Below are 16633 nucleotides of genomic sequence, written 5' to 3' on the forward strand. Positions count from 1 at the left end.
TCGCCGAGTAGTGTATCTTCCCTGCATATAACATAGTTTTGTTCGAACATTATTAATAAATATAATAAGTGACAGCTCAAAATAGCTTTGCATCTAATAACCATATATTATCATTATTGACATCGGTACACGGATGTCTGTGAATCTTACAGGAGGTCCTTGAAGGCAACATGTAAACATTGTGTAACTTGCTCAGTATGGCTGCCCCGTTGGTCAAGAGTTTCCTAAAGGTGAGGAAAAATCGTCTTATTCATGATGAAATGTTCACAGTTAATGCACTTATTGTTTACGTTTGCATATTTACCTGCACTTTATATTTGAGTAACCTATTTGGCTCTTCTTCACGCTTGGTTTCAAGCTAACAGCGTAAGGGCTAACATTAGCAGAATCACTCCAAGCTATGTGTTTAGTTTCTGTCCTCTATAAAAAAAAACAGGCAGTGCTGTTGTCAGTGGCTTAATAAGTTGACTAATTTACTTACAGTGAAAATATTTATTAAACGTGTGTAGGTCGGGTAGTTGACCTAGTAGTGATGTGTTTGCTCTGCACTTTCCTTCTCATTGTGAATTCTAAATATATTCATATGGCTCTATTTTTAGGTTTCAAATTCCACATTTGGTTATGTTAAGACATAAACAGTAGTTGCTAACTTAAAAAAATAAAATACATTTTTTATGTCATGTATATTTTACCTATTGGTGTATGTTTAACAGTCTGTTTTCTTTTTTAATCTTGTTCTCTGTTGTGATTTCAGTCTTGCAGACAGATCTCTCGGCCATGGGGAACTTGCCGGACTGGATGGAGGAGAATGTCCAGCAGTTCTGCCCCAGATGTGGCTGCGCACCAGGCAGCAGGGCCAGTGTCTTTCCCTCCTTTACAGTCTTATTCAGAGGAAGAGAGCATGATGAGGGAAGCAGGTGAGCTAGTCAGTGTGTTATCATCTCTCCTGTTGATGATAGCTAGAGACTGAAAACTAAACATCTGTGTTTTTGTCTGACAGTGAAAAAATATGCACAGGAGCGCATTGCTCCATTCGTGTCCAAGATGGATGAGAATTCCGCCATGGACAAGGAAGTGATCGACTCTCTCTTTGAACAGGGTGTATGTATTTCCTTATGTATTGCATGCATTTGCTAATTGTGTTGTTTCCATTTGTGATTTCCAGCCTTTGTAATTGCTTGTCTTGTTTTTTTTTTGTTTTTGTTATTTTATTCTAATCTATAATAAAAAATTACTCTGTTATTGAATTTTCACAGCTCATGGGCATTGAGATTGACCCAGAATATGGCGGCACTGGCTCTACATTCTTCTCCTCCATTCTGGTCATCGAGGAGTTGGCGAAGGTGGATCCTTCCGTGGCTGTTCTCTGTGATATCCAGAACACACTCATCAACACACTGCTCTCCAACCTGGGGACACCAGCACAGAAAGAGCAGTACCTCAGCAGACTGTCAACAGACATGGTGAGCAAATAGACTTCCTCTGAAGTGTCCTCGAGAGAGAGACATTTCAGAAAATCACTTTTTAAAATCATTTTTTTCTGTGGGTTTGATCATGTTTGTGCCACAACAAAATGGTGAATATTTAGTCAATTTGATCTCCATCATGTCTCACAGATTGGAAGCTTCTGTCTCTCTGAAGCAGAGTCAGGGAGTGACGCCTTCTCTCTGAAGACGCGTGCAGAGAAACACAAGGACTATTACGTCATCAATGGATCCAAGATGTGGATCAGTAATGCGGAGCATGCAGGCATATTCCTGGTGATGGCTAACGCTGACTTGTCTGCCGTGAGTAACTGACCACCTTGTTATGTATTTTGTTGTATTCGTTATTTCTCCATCTCATCTTATTTGCCTACATTCATAAAAAGTAACTTTGCAAATTATGATTATTCTCATTATTAAAAGATCTGGAAATCATTGTCCTGCATATCCACTCTCATTTTTACACACTCTTGTTTGCTTCAAATGGCATGTTCTATTTAAATCCAACTACAATATTTCTAGGAGATCAAGTGTAGATGTTATTTCATCCAGAGTAAATTATCACAAAAAAATAGATTTTTACTGAACAGAAGAATTGCAATTTAAGACTAAATATGTCCAAAAAGATTGATAAATATCAAATGTAATTGCACAGAGGGTAATATTTTGTCTTTATATGTATTAATTTGAGGAACCAAAGGTCTAAAATTCAGAGTTTCAGTATTCAACAATAGAAAACAATGTAAAAGAGTAAAAACATCACATTTAATAAGCTAGTCTCAGATAGTGTTTGATAGTTGTGCTTTAAAAACAACTTATAAAATAACTGATGACTAGAACAAGCTTAGACTCGGGTAGTTTTTAATCACAGGCTTGTAAATAACAACTATATTACTTTTTATCAGTGTTACGTTTACACACTGTTGGTCAAATGCTTGTGAAACCTTTTATTGAGATGTGTGCTTCTATAATTCAAAATGATTTTCTCGTGATAAACAGGGATACAAAGGCATCACCTGCTTCATCGTGGACCGAGACACTGAGGGGCTTGAGATTGGCAAAAAGGAGAAGAAGCTCGGCCTGTGTGCGTCCTCCACCTGCCCGCTCAACTTTGACAATGTCAAGGTGCGACCGAACCCATTGTGATTTACTGGATTAATGTGAAACAGATGACACACTGACTTTCTGCTGTACGCTGTAGGTACCAGAGAAGAACATTTTAGGACAGATGGGTCACGGATACAAGTATGCTATCGGAATGCTGAATGAGGGTCGGATAGGGATAGCCGCTCAGGTAAACCATGAAACATTTTGTGAAAACAAGCCAAATGTGCTCTATGAAGATTACAGTGGGTAAAAGAAAAACTTTGTGTATTTCAGATGCTTGGCCTTGCACAGGGTTGCTTTGACCACACTATTCCTTACACTAGACAGCGAAGGCAGTTTGGAAAACGCATCTTTGACTTCCAGGTGAGCGCGTCTTATTATTTCACCATAACATGTTTGTCATTATCTTCTTTTGCAACTCTCAGTAAGTGCTTGTGTTGTTATGGCACTCTTTGAACTCCAGGGCATGCAGCACCAAATCGCCCACGTAGCAACTCAGATCGAAGCAGCCAGGCTGCTGACGTACAACGCCGCTCGTCTGAAGGAAGCTGGGAGACCTTTCATCAAGGAGGCCTGCATGGCTAAATACTTCACTTCAGAGGTGAGCTTCCTGATTCACAGACTAACGTTTTTTGAGACTCTTTATGCAGCTACTGGATATGCACCTTGTTCAGACTTGGTATTAACATCTGTCCTGATCATATGGGGCAAGCAGACAAGATTCTATTCCTGCTCTGAGAAGCAAAATAGTTTAATTCAATAAAAATATGGTCAAAGATTGTCGGTCAACCTTTGCAGAGCCTAAATGAATCAGCCTATCATAACGACATTGTCTGCAACATGAATTAAGCCATAGATTCAGGGTTTGTGCAACTAGATAAGAACAGATTGAAGCAAGCTCTCGTGAAAAACATAAATCAAGGCCAAACACATGATGACAGGTTTTTCTCTCGTTGCTGTGGTTGTTTTGTGCGGTTAATTTTATCATGTGCTCACTTTTAATATATCTAATTGTATTATGTGATTCATCTCTAGTGTAACATTGCAAATGGTGTTGCTATGGCAAAAAAGATGCTCTGAAGGTTTTAGGCATTTGTCCAACAATTCAAGTATTTATCTTTCATCTTTATCTCATCTCTGATTTGGTCACAAGTGGACAAGTACATCTATGAACGCACACCAGTGTGTCGACCATCCATTCATCCGTCATCTACCACTCAGCTGACATAGGGTGATAGGCGAGGTACACCCTGGACAGTTCGCCAGTCCATTGCAGGGCCACTCATAGAGAAAAACAACCATTCACACTCACACCTACAGTCAATTTAGAGTGACCAATTTACCTAATCCCCATAATGCATGTTTTTGGACGGTCGGAGGAAGCCGGAGAACCCGGAGAAAACCCACACACACGGGGAGAACATGCAAACGCCATACAGAAAGGCCCTTGTTCCAACTGGGTCATACCCAGGTCTTCTTGCTGCAAAGGCAAGAGCGCTAACCACTACGTCAACCGTGTGGCCCATGTGTCGACCGGGTTTGAGGATCCACACTCTTACATGTCTGGACAGAAGCCTGTCCGCAGGACACAGTAAAGACCATTTCCTCAGCTCATGTCCTCTGATCCTCTGCAGTTTCACTTCTAACAATAAATACCCTCATCACCTCATGATTTATTTTTTCTCATGTTTTTCACTCCTTGTACATTGCGTTGAAACAATTCGACGATCGCACACGAAAACACATTTTACGAGGGACACATCTGTACAGCCAGACTTGTTAAAAACACAATGTTGCTCCCATGGTCGACAGACATGACATCTGTGTGTATTAGCGCACACTCACAATTGCACAAGTAGTCAACAGAGACACAGGGAGGGATTTTAATGCCAGTTGTGGACAGTTGTACTTAATTTACACTGTCCAATTGTGATCCTGTCTCTCATGTCGGATGTGAGCGCCAGGTCTGAACAGAGCCAATATTATCATAATGAGGTTTATTTGGTTCATGATTCTATACATGTATAACGCCCACCCTGTCACTTAACATTTACATATATCTGCAGTTCACCTGTGAAGTGTGGCTGGTCAAACTGCTCAAAATTATAATGAGTGTCAGAGAAATGGCAGTAAAACTACTCCGGAAAATCATATTATTTACAAATTTGCTCTGGTTGCCATAACATTGTCTTCAACCTGTTTAACAGGTGAAGTCTTGTAAGTAAAATGTGATGACTGTCTTTATACACTGTTGTACGTTATGTTTGATCTTCCTCAGGTTGCAACACTAACCACCTCCAAGTGCATTGAATGGATGGGAGGGGTGGGCTTCACCAAGGACTACCCCATCGAGAAATACTACAGAGACTGTAAAATTGGTGAGATTATGAGCCACTGAACAAACACTGTTATGGGCATTTTTGTTTAGATGAGAGTTGTTTGAGGTAAGTGCGATGAAAACTACAAACGTGGGAAAGGTCACAACTTACGAGGGCTGTGGGAAGGTCAGGTGTGACTGTCTGTGATTGGATCACAGTGACTCTGCAGGAATTCTCCCATCAAAGTGTCATTATTCCAACACACAGCCAAGGAAACTGTCAGGGCAAAATGCTACTTTCCCTTTCATCACCTTCATTTCGGCTCCTCAGCTGTCCAGCTGGAGCCATGGCGGAGCAAGCTGCATAATAAGCCTGCTTGTGTCACGATAGTGAAAGCTAAAGGATTGTCAACGGGGCAAGGGAGTTTGACAAAACCCGACCTTGTTGTTGACCTTTGTTCTCATGTTTTATTTTGCTCTTCTTTGCAGGCACCATTTATGAGGGCACATCAAATATCCAGCTCTCCAGTATGGCCAAGTTCATTGACAAGGAGTATGACCACTGAAAGAATCCGACCAGAGCTCGGTCAATTGCACTCTGATGTATTACACTCCATATTTGTTTCTCCACGATGACTTTGGGGGTGTTTTTGTTGTTAACCCTGTTTCACGGGTGATTCTGTTACATTTAGAACTAGTAATATAGTTAGTGGTGTTTGTTTCTTTTGCCTTCTGTCACCTTAAAAATGTTGATTCCTCTCTATTACTTTTGGCCATGTTTGTCCTAGGGATGTCCTATGTTTCCTTAAATTATTAAGTGCATTGGACGGTTGGTTATGACTGAGATCAAGGACTTCAAAGTGTTATATTTGCAATGATCAGAGGAAAATATCTCATTGCAATTTTTTACTGACGGACTGACTACAACTCAATTAGCCTTATCGGTTCAAGTCCAGCTGCAAGAATCAGAATGTTTCAATGCCTATGAAGTTGTTAACAAGGAGTTTTTTGAGGATGTTTAGTGTGTAATAGATTTAAAACATGACATGAGATAACATCAAACTGTGAACAAATTATGTAATAATGTCCGACGTGTGGATTAAATATTTTTAGTTGGCAACCAGTCAACACCTTTTTTTTATTATTTCAGTAAGAAAATAATGGTTTTAAATTGCAGCCTTTGCAATTTTTTTGCGACACTTCAAATTGCAATTCTGATTTTAAAATGATGACGTGATGAGCCCTGGCGCTGAATTTCATCACCTTTGTGCTCGATAGTCATTGTCGAGTGATAAAATTATTGATTCAATCGTCATAATTTCATGTTCTTTCCATTTGCAATTTTCTGTCACTAGATGGCAGTGTTCTCCTGAGTGACAGCAGCTCCATTGTCTGATGTGACGCTGCGTGTGCTGCTCACAGTGCAAGAGAGCAGTCATTTACCATAACACATAACAGCCTGTCAGCTCTAATGATATTTAATACCAAATTCATTATGCCTGCAGTGCAGGGCATAACTGCTTTACTGATCATTTTTCAGATGAGATAATGTTTGTAAAATAAGGTCTATTGTTCTGTACTGTCCAAATTACAGACAAACCTCAGTTGTTCCTGTCGCTATATACACACACCTATATGTATATACATATACATTTAAGTATATATATATGTACATATGAATATATATGTACATATATGTATATTGATATGTAACTATGTATATATGTGTAAATGTATGTGTGTATATGTATATATATGCACATACATACACGTGTGTGTATATAGATATACATATGTGTATATCTATATGTATGTATATGTATATAGATATATGTATGTGTGTATATATATATATGTATTTGTATGTAGATATCCACATTAATGTATGTATATATGTGTGTATATATAATATATATACACTCATATTATATATTATATATGTATATATATACACACGCATATTTGTACACGTGTGTTCTGTTTATTTATGTTGAGACAGTGATGAAAAAAGTCAGCTTGTAATTGCTGCTGTGAGATAAATTGACAGTGTTGAGACCAGATTTAGACATGTTAAAAATCCCATTAACTTAATAGATATCGCCATCATCATCATCATCATCATCATCATATGAATACATAATAACCACAGAAGATTATGTCATTCATCACACGGGTTTAACAGGGAAACAAAGCTCTTGTTCTGTACAATATACCCTGAATGTATTTAAAAAGAGCAATACATTCTATTATTTCTATTTGTTGTTAATTACCGACACTCTAAAACGTGCACTGACAAGGACTCAATCTCATTTGAAAGAGATTCTGATGTCAATTTGTCTTCAAAATAAAGGTTAAATAAAAATTATAATCCAAAAACATGGTACATAAAGTAATTTGTCTGTTTTGGAAATGCCGTTTATGTATGAATTATGTATGTTTATGATGTGTCATCTGGTTGCACCCTTTCAAGGAGTGTTTTCCATATATGAGAAGTTTATGACGTACAGATATAAACCTATACTTCTGATTAACATGAAATCAGTGGTGTTTTCATGACTGAGGTGAACAGGATTGAAATGGTTCCTCAGACAGACATGTTATTTAATATGCCTCATTAGTAAGATCAGATCCATGTGTTCGAAATCCCTTTAATGACAAAGATGTATAAGGGGAAACAGAGGCCTGTGTCTGAGTGTCCTCGTGTTTTCCACCTCTAACCCACTCTGACTTGTTCTTTCTGTTGAACGAGCCCCTGTTTAATGAACACAATCTGATGGGAAACCACAGCTTTTCACTTTCGCTTTTTTTTGCACGCTTTGAATTGGCAAACACAGCTCGACCAGCCTCCTTCTCCACCCCCCCATCTTTAACACAGCCATGAGACCTCTAATTATGCAGGGATTCAAGTGGCTTTCCACAAAACACAGTGTTGTCCTTCAGAGGTGGAGAGCGCTCCATGAGCGGAAAGGACAGGCTGCATGTTTGCAGGTTGAGCAAATTCAATTTGTTTGATTACTTCACTGCATCTGCTTCAGCTTTGGTTGATGAATGATGAATCTTAAATGAAGCCCATGTTGTTTGAGTTTTATCAATATATTTTGTTTTAGTGTTCTCCTGATTTCTGGCCGCACATGTGAATTGTGTGTGAGAGCCAACTTTCACCCAAAGATGTGTCCAGAATAGTGCCTGTTCATCACTGACCAGGAAAGGAGGGTTTTATTTTTTGCAACACACAGACAACAAACAGCTAACAAAGGAAATGCAACTCCGAATGAAAATAACAGAATAAGAAATAATTGTGCACCTGTTCTACTGACAAATGAATGCTATGCCTGCCCTAAATATAAAAAAATGACATTAAAATGTAAGAAAAAAACCTGATAAAACCAGCCCTCAAACCAGTACCCATGTGATTGATGCTGGGAGTTTGACACATTTGGTATTTCAGTTGTATTTTAGATACAATAGCCCATTAAAATATAATAGAATTCTATTTAAATATGAACAATACAGTTTGCATATAGTTCCAAAACAAATAATGCAACTGATGTGCTATAGAGTTTGCAACTCTTGTCCCTATTGGGTTCCAGATGAACAGTATAATAACACATGATAGAACATGTTAAAACACCAAAACGCAGAACTACATGCAACAATTACATAACACATTAAAATGTAAATGCATACACTTGCATTACACACAGTAACACGTGTCAAATGTTAAATACAAAACATGAGTACAATCAATTATTCTAATAAAACTACACTTGATAATACACTAAAACACAACTTACAAGTCAAATAAACCTAAAACGACCCTTTTGTGTCCACATTTTCATAGTAATCCGATCACAATCGTCCCATAACCTGCTGCGTCCACACACCCTGCGTTATTATGACAGTGACATGTGACAGTAACAAGGCTCGTTGTTTCATTGCATGACACCACCTGCTGCCTCTGTGGCTCTGCAGGCTCCTCTCTGTTCAGAGTTGATTTGAAAAGCCTTTATCACAATGGTAAGCATTCAATTTGATGTTGCGCCTGTGGCACTTCCTGCCTAATAACATTACACTGAAGTCAATGAGCTCCGGTGCAGGTGAAGCGCACAGTGCATGTGTTGCCTTCCTGTTGCGCGTAACACCCAGTAACGTTCAATACAGAAGATTGGTGACGTAATGCATCTGTAAATAATGCTTAAATAACACGCCAGTGCTTTTAATGAAATTCCTTGTATTTTATTACAGCTTTAATAATTTACTGGGATTAACAATATTAATGCGTAAAATATGCGTCACATTTGTGCCAATTTGCGTAAAGCGCCGCCTTAATGTGTGAAGCTCTGTGGACCATTTATTCAATTTACTGACCAGTGATTTCGCCCAAAGCGCACGTCCCTTAAAGACAGCTTCCTCTTTAATGTAATTGGATGATAAGTGTGTCTGTGTCTCTCTCTCTCTCTCTCTCTCTCTCTCTCTCTCTCTCTCTCTCTCTCTCTCTCTCTCTCTCTCTCGCTCTCTCTCTCTCTGTGTGTGTGTGTGTGTGTGTGTGTGTGTGTGTGTGTGTGTGTGTGTGTGTGTGTGTGTGTGTGTGTGTGTGTGTGTGTGTGTGTGTGTGTGTGTGTGTGTGCCGCTGAGCCCGGTGCCAAAACGCTTGCGCGGCCTTTCTCTTTTGAGTCCATTCTCGTCACAACCCCCCGAGGTTTCATCTCAAATCCCATTTGCTGTTTTACCTGCCCAATAGCCGAGACCGAGCGCGTTTTAACTTGGATGGCATCTTTTATTCTCATCATTAGTCTGCATCCATCCGGCGCGCTCATGACGCACTCATCTCTGCGCTCTCGCTGATCAGGAGTTGGACGCGGCAGCTTCGTGCGGCTTTTAATCTCACCTCTGTCTCTGTTTTTTTTTTTGCTAAGAAGAGCTTTTTGTCAGCTGTTTTTTTTTGTGTTGTTTTGTTTTGGATGGTGATCCAAACTGGACAGTAAACGGTGATGGCGGAATCGGATGCGCAAGAGACCCGCCAGCCCGCAAAAGAATCGCCGTTCTCCATAAAGAACCTGCTGAACATCGAGGACAAACCCACGAAGCCGAAAAGCCTACTGGGTTCGACCAGAGGAGTGTTTGAAGGCAGCATCTTCTCTCGCCTCGGTGACTTACCTTTCCCTCGGTTTGAGCTGCCCACGCAGAGGATTGGACTCTCGGGACAGTATTTGGAGAGAGCTTCCACCTGGTGGTACCCGTACACGCTTGGGGCTCATCTGAGAACCAGCGGTAAATAATATTAAGTTCTTAATCGCTGATTTTGAATTTAGATTAATTTTAAAGGCCATTTGGAAAGTAAAATTGCAATAATTAGTGGCTAAATTTCCAATAAGCAACATAACATAAAATCACATGCATATTCAGGAAAATACAGAACGAATTGTTTAGATTATTAAATTTACTATATCAGCTGTCACTAAATATTCTAAATAATATTTTTTTTCCAGGGTCTGAGAAGGCCAACCCGAGGGAGGCATCCCCGGCACCGGACAGGCGCTCCCCGGATCTCCACAAAAGTGACCAAGATGTCAAAGAGGAAAGCGCAGACGACGACATCACTCTGGATGAAAGTGACGCGGAGGAGCCAAAGAGAGAAGTGGACCACGGCGGTGACGAATGGAGGAAAAAGGCGGACGATTTGGACCCGGATAAGAAGCCCTGTCGGAAAAAGAAGACGCGCACTGTGTTCTCCAGGAGCCAGGTCTTCCAGCTGGAGTCCACCTTCGACATCAAGCGCTACCTGAGCAGCTCGGAGCGCGCGGGCCTGGCCGCGTCCCTGCACCTGACCGAGACGCAGGTCAAGATCTGGTTCCAGAACCGCAGGAATAAGTGGAAACGGCAGCTGGCCGCGGAGCTGGAGGCGGCGAACCTGAGCCACGCGGCGGCGCAAAGGATTGTGCGCGTCCCGATACTTTACCACGAGCACGGAGCCGCGGAGTCGAGCGGGGGCCCCGCATCACACTCACCGGGCAGCCAGTCACTGCTGCCGTTTCCACACCACATGTACTATTCCCACCCGCTGCCACTGCTGAGGCCTGTTTAACACTGACTCTGTCATGATGAGCTGTACATAGGTTTTTAAGTCAGAGAGAGACTTCGTGACGAAATACCATTTTGTATATTTTGTACATTCAACGGACCAAATGTTGGGTTATTATTATTATTATTATTATTATTATTATTATTATGATTCACTCTTTATTCTGCTGCATTCCCTATTACAACACACTCAACAACGTTTATTATTATTATTATTATTTTAAAGGAAGTGAATGAATATATTTAAACATTTTCCGTTAAATAATTGATTTGTTTACTGTCCCAGTGTGTTCCACAGAGATTTGTGTCAGTGTTCGTATATATAGCAAAAACATGTGGAATTCAATATTTTGATTTTTTCAATATTGTGCAATATACTTCACGTCAGACTATTGCATTCACATGCGGTTTTATTTTACAGAATCCATCCCTTTTTTTCTCTGTAATGTAATAGTGAGGACAATCATTCGATTCTTGAGAAAACGGGGGAAAAAAATAGCAGTTTTGTTTTTGGAGGACACTGTTATTGTTTTCATGATGCAAATATTAGCCATGAAAGAGCCAAAACAGCCTTTATGTGTGTGTCTGAGTGTGTGTGTTTTTTCTCCCTCCTCTGATATTGTTATTGAAATGTGTCTCATACGCTCAGTAAAAAAGATCTGTTCCAAACCAGAAATATGTATATACTTTATATGTCACAGTGATGTAAATGTTCATTTAAGAAATATCGTAAAATAATCGTTTTGAGGATGGAGTGATTTTATTTTTAAAATATTTGAGACGAAGCAGTGACACACAGTGATTTTTTTCCCCAATAAATCATAACAGTGGAGTCCTTTTAAAATTCGATGGTCGTATATCATTTTGATCTGATAAAAATACATTTTATTTTGAAGTCCTAATTCATCTAAAGAGCCATTATTTGTTATTTCTAACAGTAAGATAGTGATGGTGATATTATTTGAATGTTATTATTATAACAATTGGTTTAAATTAAAAGACAAGTTAGATCAATTAAAAAGAAAAATATGATTTTATTTTAAGTTTTTTTTACATGTGTCTAAGAAGAGGACTGATATCAGTACTACATGACATACTAGTCCATATTTTTTATAATTTTATTTTGTAATAGAACTCTATAGCCAAGGTAATGATAAAATTACACACACAATAAAATTAGATACGTTTCGATTATACAACAGCTTAATAAAGACAGCTACCATAACAAGCTGCTGTAGGCTAAGTAGCTGTGTTTTTATTGTGTTTTTTCACAAGGCGACTTTTAACTCAACTAGTAATTTGTCACTCAATCGTTAATGTGTGTGCGCGCGTGTGTGTGCGTGTGTCCTCCGTCACGTGACCTACGCCGAGGAAACGGAAAGTACGTTGAGCTCCAATCAACCAATCACATCGCAGGCGGGAATTCGAATATTCGTTTGGACCAATCAGCGCCCTTCCCTGCCGACAAGCAGCAGCGATTCTCCTCAGAGGAGTGTTAGCTTCACGTAGCCACGCTTTGCACTCTGACTTTGTCTGTCCTGTGTTTGCGAATATTGTCGTAATACAGGCATACTAATAACAATAAGGCTAGGGACACAATAGAATACATTTCCTCTGATTCACACCCGACCTAAGCGGTAAGTGAAACGAAACTGCGACGCGCACAGCTTATAGTCTGCATTGTGTTAGCAAGCACCACCGGTAGCATTAGGAGGGGGCTCCGTGTAGTTGCTGGATGGGAATAATGTTTCTCTCTCTCGTTAGTTAAAAGAATTAAGAAATAATTTCAGGGAAGAGCGACACAAAGTTACGCGACATCTAGCGCGTGCGACTGGAATATTTAATGTGTTATGGATGTTATAAGCGAAGCGCTGTGTGTGTGTGGTGTTAGCTTCACTTGCTGCCACTATGCCTGGACATGGCTAACGGCTAACAACAAGCGGTAAAGCTATTCATCCTCAAGCTAGCTAGCTAGTTGTTTGAGCGTGTTGTTGACAGCATCTTTGAAAATACCAATGTACATTCATCCATGGTATTGATAGAGAATACATATGGAGATATTTATTCATGTTTATGTGTATGGCGTTTGTGTATGTTTTCTCATCAGTTGCTGTCTGTTAATGTGAAAAATCTGTAATAAATGGTTGTAAAATGACTGATGATTTTATTTTGTGTGTGAAAAGTTTGTACTATTGTAAACATCATCGCTTGCACAGTGTCTGTCTTTCTGATTTTGTGATTTTAATGTTCAATATGTGTGTGAACCATTTAAGTATTGCATATTTGCAGTTGATAAATGTGCCTAAACCCTGTAAATTACTCTTTTAGTCTTATAATTGGTATGTTGCTCTCCTGCAGATGACAGGCTCAAATGAGTACAAGCTACACCAGGGACCAGAGGACAGCATCTCTGCTGTCAAGTTCAGCACGAGCACAACTCAGTTTCTGCTCGTCTCCTCATGGGACTGCACTGTCCGTCTCTATGATGTGGGAAGCAACACCATGCGGATGAAGTACCAGCACACAGCTCCAGTGCTTGACTGTGCTTTTTATGTATGTCATATGCTTTTGTTTACTACTGACCTCTCAGTCTATATGTTTGTTGAACATGGGTAATGTTTACAGCTCCACAATTGATTGCTTTCAAATCAAAATCATAGCAAAGGCTACATTTAAATCATTTGACTCAACATGACTGTTTGATGTCAATTTTGAAATTGCACTGCATAAATGTTATACATATCTTTGGGTTCCTGTCTTTGTATTAGAATAGAGGAGTTCATATTTTGATGGTATCTCATGGTAATGAGCCATATTGTTTATAATCTTTAGCAGTGTACATAGTAAATATTAACCTGAAGCTTGACTTAACTTAAATTGCAATAAAAGCTTTTAAGTTGCAATATATGTCAGAAATATCACTCTTAGATTTTATCCTAATTGTTCAGACCTGTTAATGTGCTCCTTTTTCTTGCAGGACCCAACACATTCCTGGAGTGGAGGATTAGATGCACAATTAAAAACTCATGACTTAAACACAGACCAAGGTGTGATCCAGTGGTTGCAATAAAAGCTTCCCAGCATTACCATGCTTGTGAACAACTGGGAGTTTCATGTGCTAAGCATTTTAAATGAATAATCTACTGATCTGCTTTAATATTTTTTGTTTAACAGATACAATAGTTGGAACACATGATGCTCCCATTCGCTGTGTGGAGTACTGTCCCGAGGTTAATGTCATGGTCACTGGCAGCTGGGACAGATCGGTTCGACTGTGGGACCCAAGGACGCCCTGCAATGCTGGCACTTTTACTCAGCCTGAAAAGGTAGAACTGAAGACTTATTTATCTTTAATTCCTTTTCTCGTGTTTATTTCAATAAAATTATTCAAATGACATCGTATCTATCTATCTATGTAGTAAACAAGTGTAGATATTTGAGTCGGTCACAGTAAGATTTAAACTTGCCCACTTCTTTTCTGCTTTATTGGCTTTCGTCAAATTGTTTAAAAATTACAATGAGGTGTCAACCAGTTTCCTGTTTTTTTTTATTTCCTGTGATTGTATTTATAAAGGAAACTAGATATTTGGAAATCACATATCATGTTATATACTCATTCAAAAGAATAAGCAGGAATAAGGTTCCTAGAGTATAAAAACACATTTACATGTCAGGTATATTTATTGCTCTTTATTTCACAGTACTACTTAATGTTACATCTTAATAACAAAGTACTTGCATGTTTGAGCTAATGTAATGTGATGATCGTTTACGCTATCGTCTGAATAATGTGATATTTAACTGTATGGAATGACACCTAAACATTGCTAATTTTAAATTTCCCCTTTGTCCATTTTCTCAATTTCAAAAGGTGTATACGCTGTCTGTGGCTGGAGACAGACTAATTGTTGGCACAGCTGGAAGAAGAGTCTTGGTGTGGGATTTGAGGAACATGGGCTACGTACAGCAAAGGAGAGAGTCCAGTCTCAAGTATCAGACTCGCTGCATTAGAGCTTTCCCCAACAAACAGGTACACATTGAAATACAATCAACCTTTTTTATCAATTAAAGCTTTACACGGCTCGAATGAAACGCACAGTTTCAACCTGTCTGGAAATGTACTTCTAATAGAGTTGTCATGTTACAGAAACAGTTTCCTGTATTAATGTGAAGAAGTTGGATGGTAACTGTATATTTTCTCTCTTGGCTTCAGGGCTACGTCTTGAGTTCAATCGAGGGACGTGTCGCTGTGGAGTACCTGGACCCAAGTCAGGAGGTTCAGAAGAAGAAGTACGCCTTCAAATGCCATAGACTGAAAGAGGAAGGAATCGAGCAAGTTTACCCTGTGAATGCAATCTCGTTCCACAGCATACATAACACCTTTGCCACAGGTAAGACACAGGCATCGTTAGCTCTTGGTAAAATCGTTGACATTTCTAATTTTTCCCCAAAACTATTCACCTGTTAACTGAAGCATTGAGCTAGCAGGGTTGCAGGTGGAACAGTGTTAGATCAATATCTCAGCCGTAACACAGTCCCATGTCTTTTGAGGTTGACCTTGAGCTTCCCCTTCTACCAGGTGGCTCCGATGGCTTTGTGAACATCTGGGATCCATTCAACAAGAAGCGCCTGTGTCAGTTCCACCGCTACCCGACCAGCATTGCGTCGCTTGCCTTTAGCAACGATGGCACCATGCTCGCCATCGCCTCGTCCTACATGCAAGAAAAAGGAGACAACAGCCACCCGGAGGACGCAATCTTCATCCGCCAAGTCACAGATGCCGAGACCAAGCCCAAGTGAGTCTTCCTCACCCCTGTGGTCTGCAGCGCTGCATATTATATAGCTACTCGCTGAATCTGTGAGCAGCTGCGTTTAAAAGAAGCAAGTCCAGCTGCAGCTTATGCTGATCCATATCTGTCTGTCCACTTTTCAATATCCGACAGTTGAAAGATGCACAGATGAGAACTTGGAAATGAGTCTGTATCTGTGCTGACACTCTGACACTTGGTTTATTGACCAGAAGAAACTGGCTATATAATGTAATGTATTGTTTGTGAATATAAAGTAAGTTGAGGTTTAAACTTGAACACAAGTGGTAACATTTAAGGCTGGTGTCTACCTTTTAAAAATGTGGTCATATTTTGGTTCTTTAAATAGTTTGGCGGGAGAAAATCAAATAGTTAAAATACTGAAGTATCACATTGATTTAAAAAAGAAAAAAAGGCAGGTGGTGTTTTTTATTAAATGCCCCTCCTGAGTTCCTACAACTAAGGATGACAACTTAGTTTATCCAACAATGGGACATACAAATCTGTGAGGAGGCACTTTTTTTTTAAGTCTTTAAAAATTGATGTACAAAGGTCAGCAAATCGGTTATGTGTAGGCTTATTTAACTTGAGGTGAAAATTCTGATCTTGATAAAATCAAAAAAATTTCCCTCAGTGGGAGTTGGAAATGACTGACAAAATTCATAGTTTTTGTACATGTCTACAAAGTGCTCCCACTTTTAGGGCTGCAACTGACATTTATTTTCATCATTTTCTCGATTAATCGAGGACTTGTTTGGTCCAAAAAATGTTGAAAAATGCGGATTTGGTTGATCCTGGAAACGATGATGTTTTCGAATGTCTTGGTTTGTCCACAA

At 39.5% G+C, this 16633-nt stretch overlaps 3 protein-coding genes across 3 annotated transcripts; all 3 read left to right on the forward strand.

Moving 5' to 3' along the window:
• The first annotated feature begins 183 nt into the window (after positions 1-183).
• acadsb (acyl-CoA dehydrogenase short/branched chain) lies at positions 184-6485 on the forward strand. Its single transcript, XM_083904112.1, has 11 exons — positions 184-230; positions 755-917; positions 1001-1101; positions 1257-1463; positions 1617-1787; positions 2484-2609; positions 2686-2778; positions 2865-2954; positions 3055-3192; positions 4870-4969; positions 5398-6485. Exons 1-11 carry the CDS (start codon positions 198-200, stop codon positions 5472-5474), a joined length of 1299 nt encoding a protein of 432 aa, XP_083760238.1. The 5' UTR covers positions 184-197; the 3' UTR covers positions 5475-6485.
• A 3414-nt stretch (positions 6486-9899) lies between these two features.
• Positions 9900-10993, forward strand: hmx3b (H6 family homeobox 3b; the record flags this gene model as incomplete). Its single annotated transcript, XM_083903842.1, has 2 exons — positions 9900-10179; positions 10398-10993. The coding sequence occupies 2 exons, from the start codon at positions 9900-9902 to the stop codon at positions 10991-10993; spliced, it is 876 nt and encodes a 291-aa protein (XP_083759968.1).
• Positions 10994-12544: 1551 nt separating this feature from the next.
• On the forward strand, positions 12545-15789 carry bub3 (BUB3 mitotic checkpoint protein; the record flags this gene model as incomplete). Its single annotated transcript, XM_083903357.1, has 7 exons — positions 12545-12626; positions 13348-13542; positions 13967-14036; positions 14164-14315; positions 14861-15019; positions 15203-15380; positions 15569-15789. Exons 2-7 carry the CDS (start codon positions 13348-13350, stop codon positions 15787-15789), a joined length of 975 nt encoding a protein of 324 aa, XP_083759483.1. The 5' UTR covers positions 12545-12626.
• Between the last annotated feature and the right edge of the window lie 844 nt (positions 15790-16633).

Source organism: Microchirus variegatus, assembly GCF_963457635.1.
Source record: "Microchirus variegatus genome assembly, chromosome: 17".
NCBI classification, from domain to species: Eukaryota; Metazoa; Chordata; class Actinopteri; order Pleuronectiformes; family Soleidae; genus Microchirus; species Microchirus variegatus.

Coding starts and splice junctions, on each gene's coding strand:
- acadsb (XM_083904112.1), top strand. CDS start 198: ATGGCTGCCCCGTTGGTCAAGAGTTTCCTAAAG. Junction 1,464..1,616: donor GCAGACTGTCAACAGACATG/GTGAGCAAATAG, acceptor CATGTCTCACAG/ATTGGAAGCTTCTGTCTCTC. Junction 3,193..4,869: donor CTAAATACTTCACTTCAGAG/GTGAGCTTCCTG, acceptor GATCTTCCTCAG/GTTGCAACACTAACCACCTC.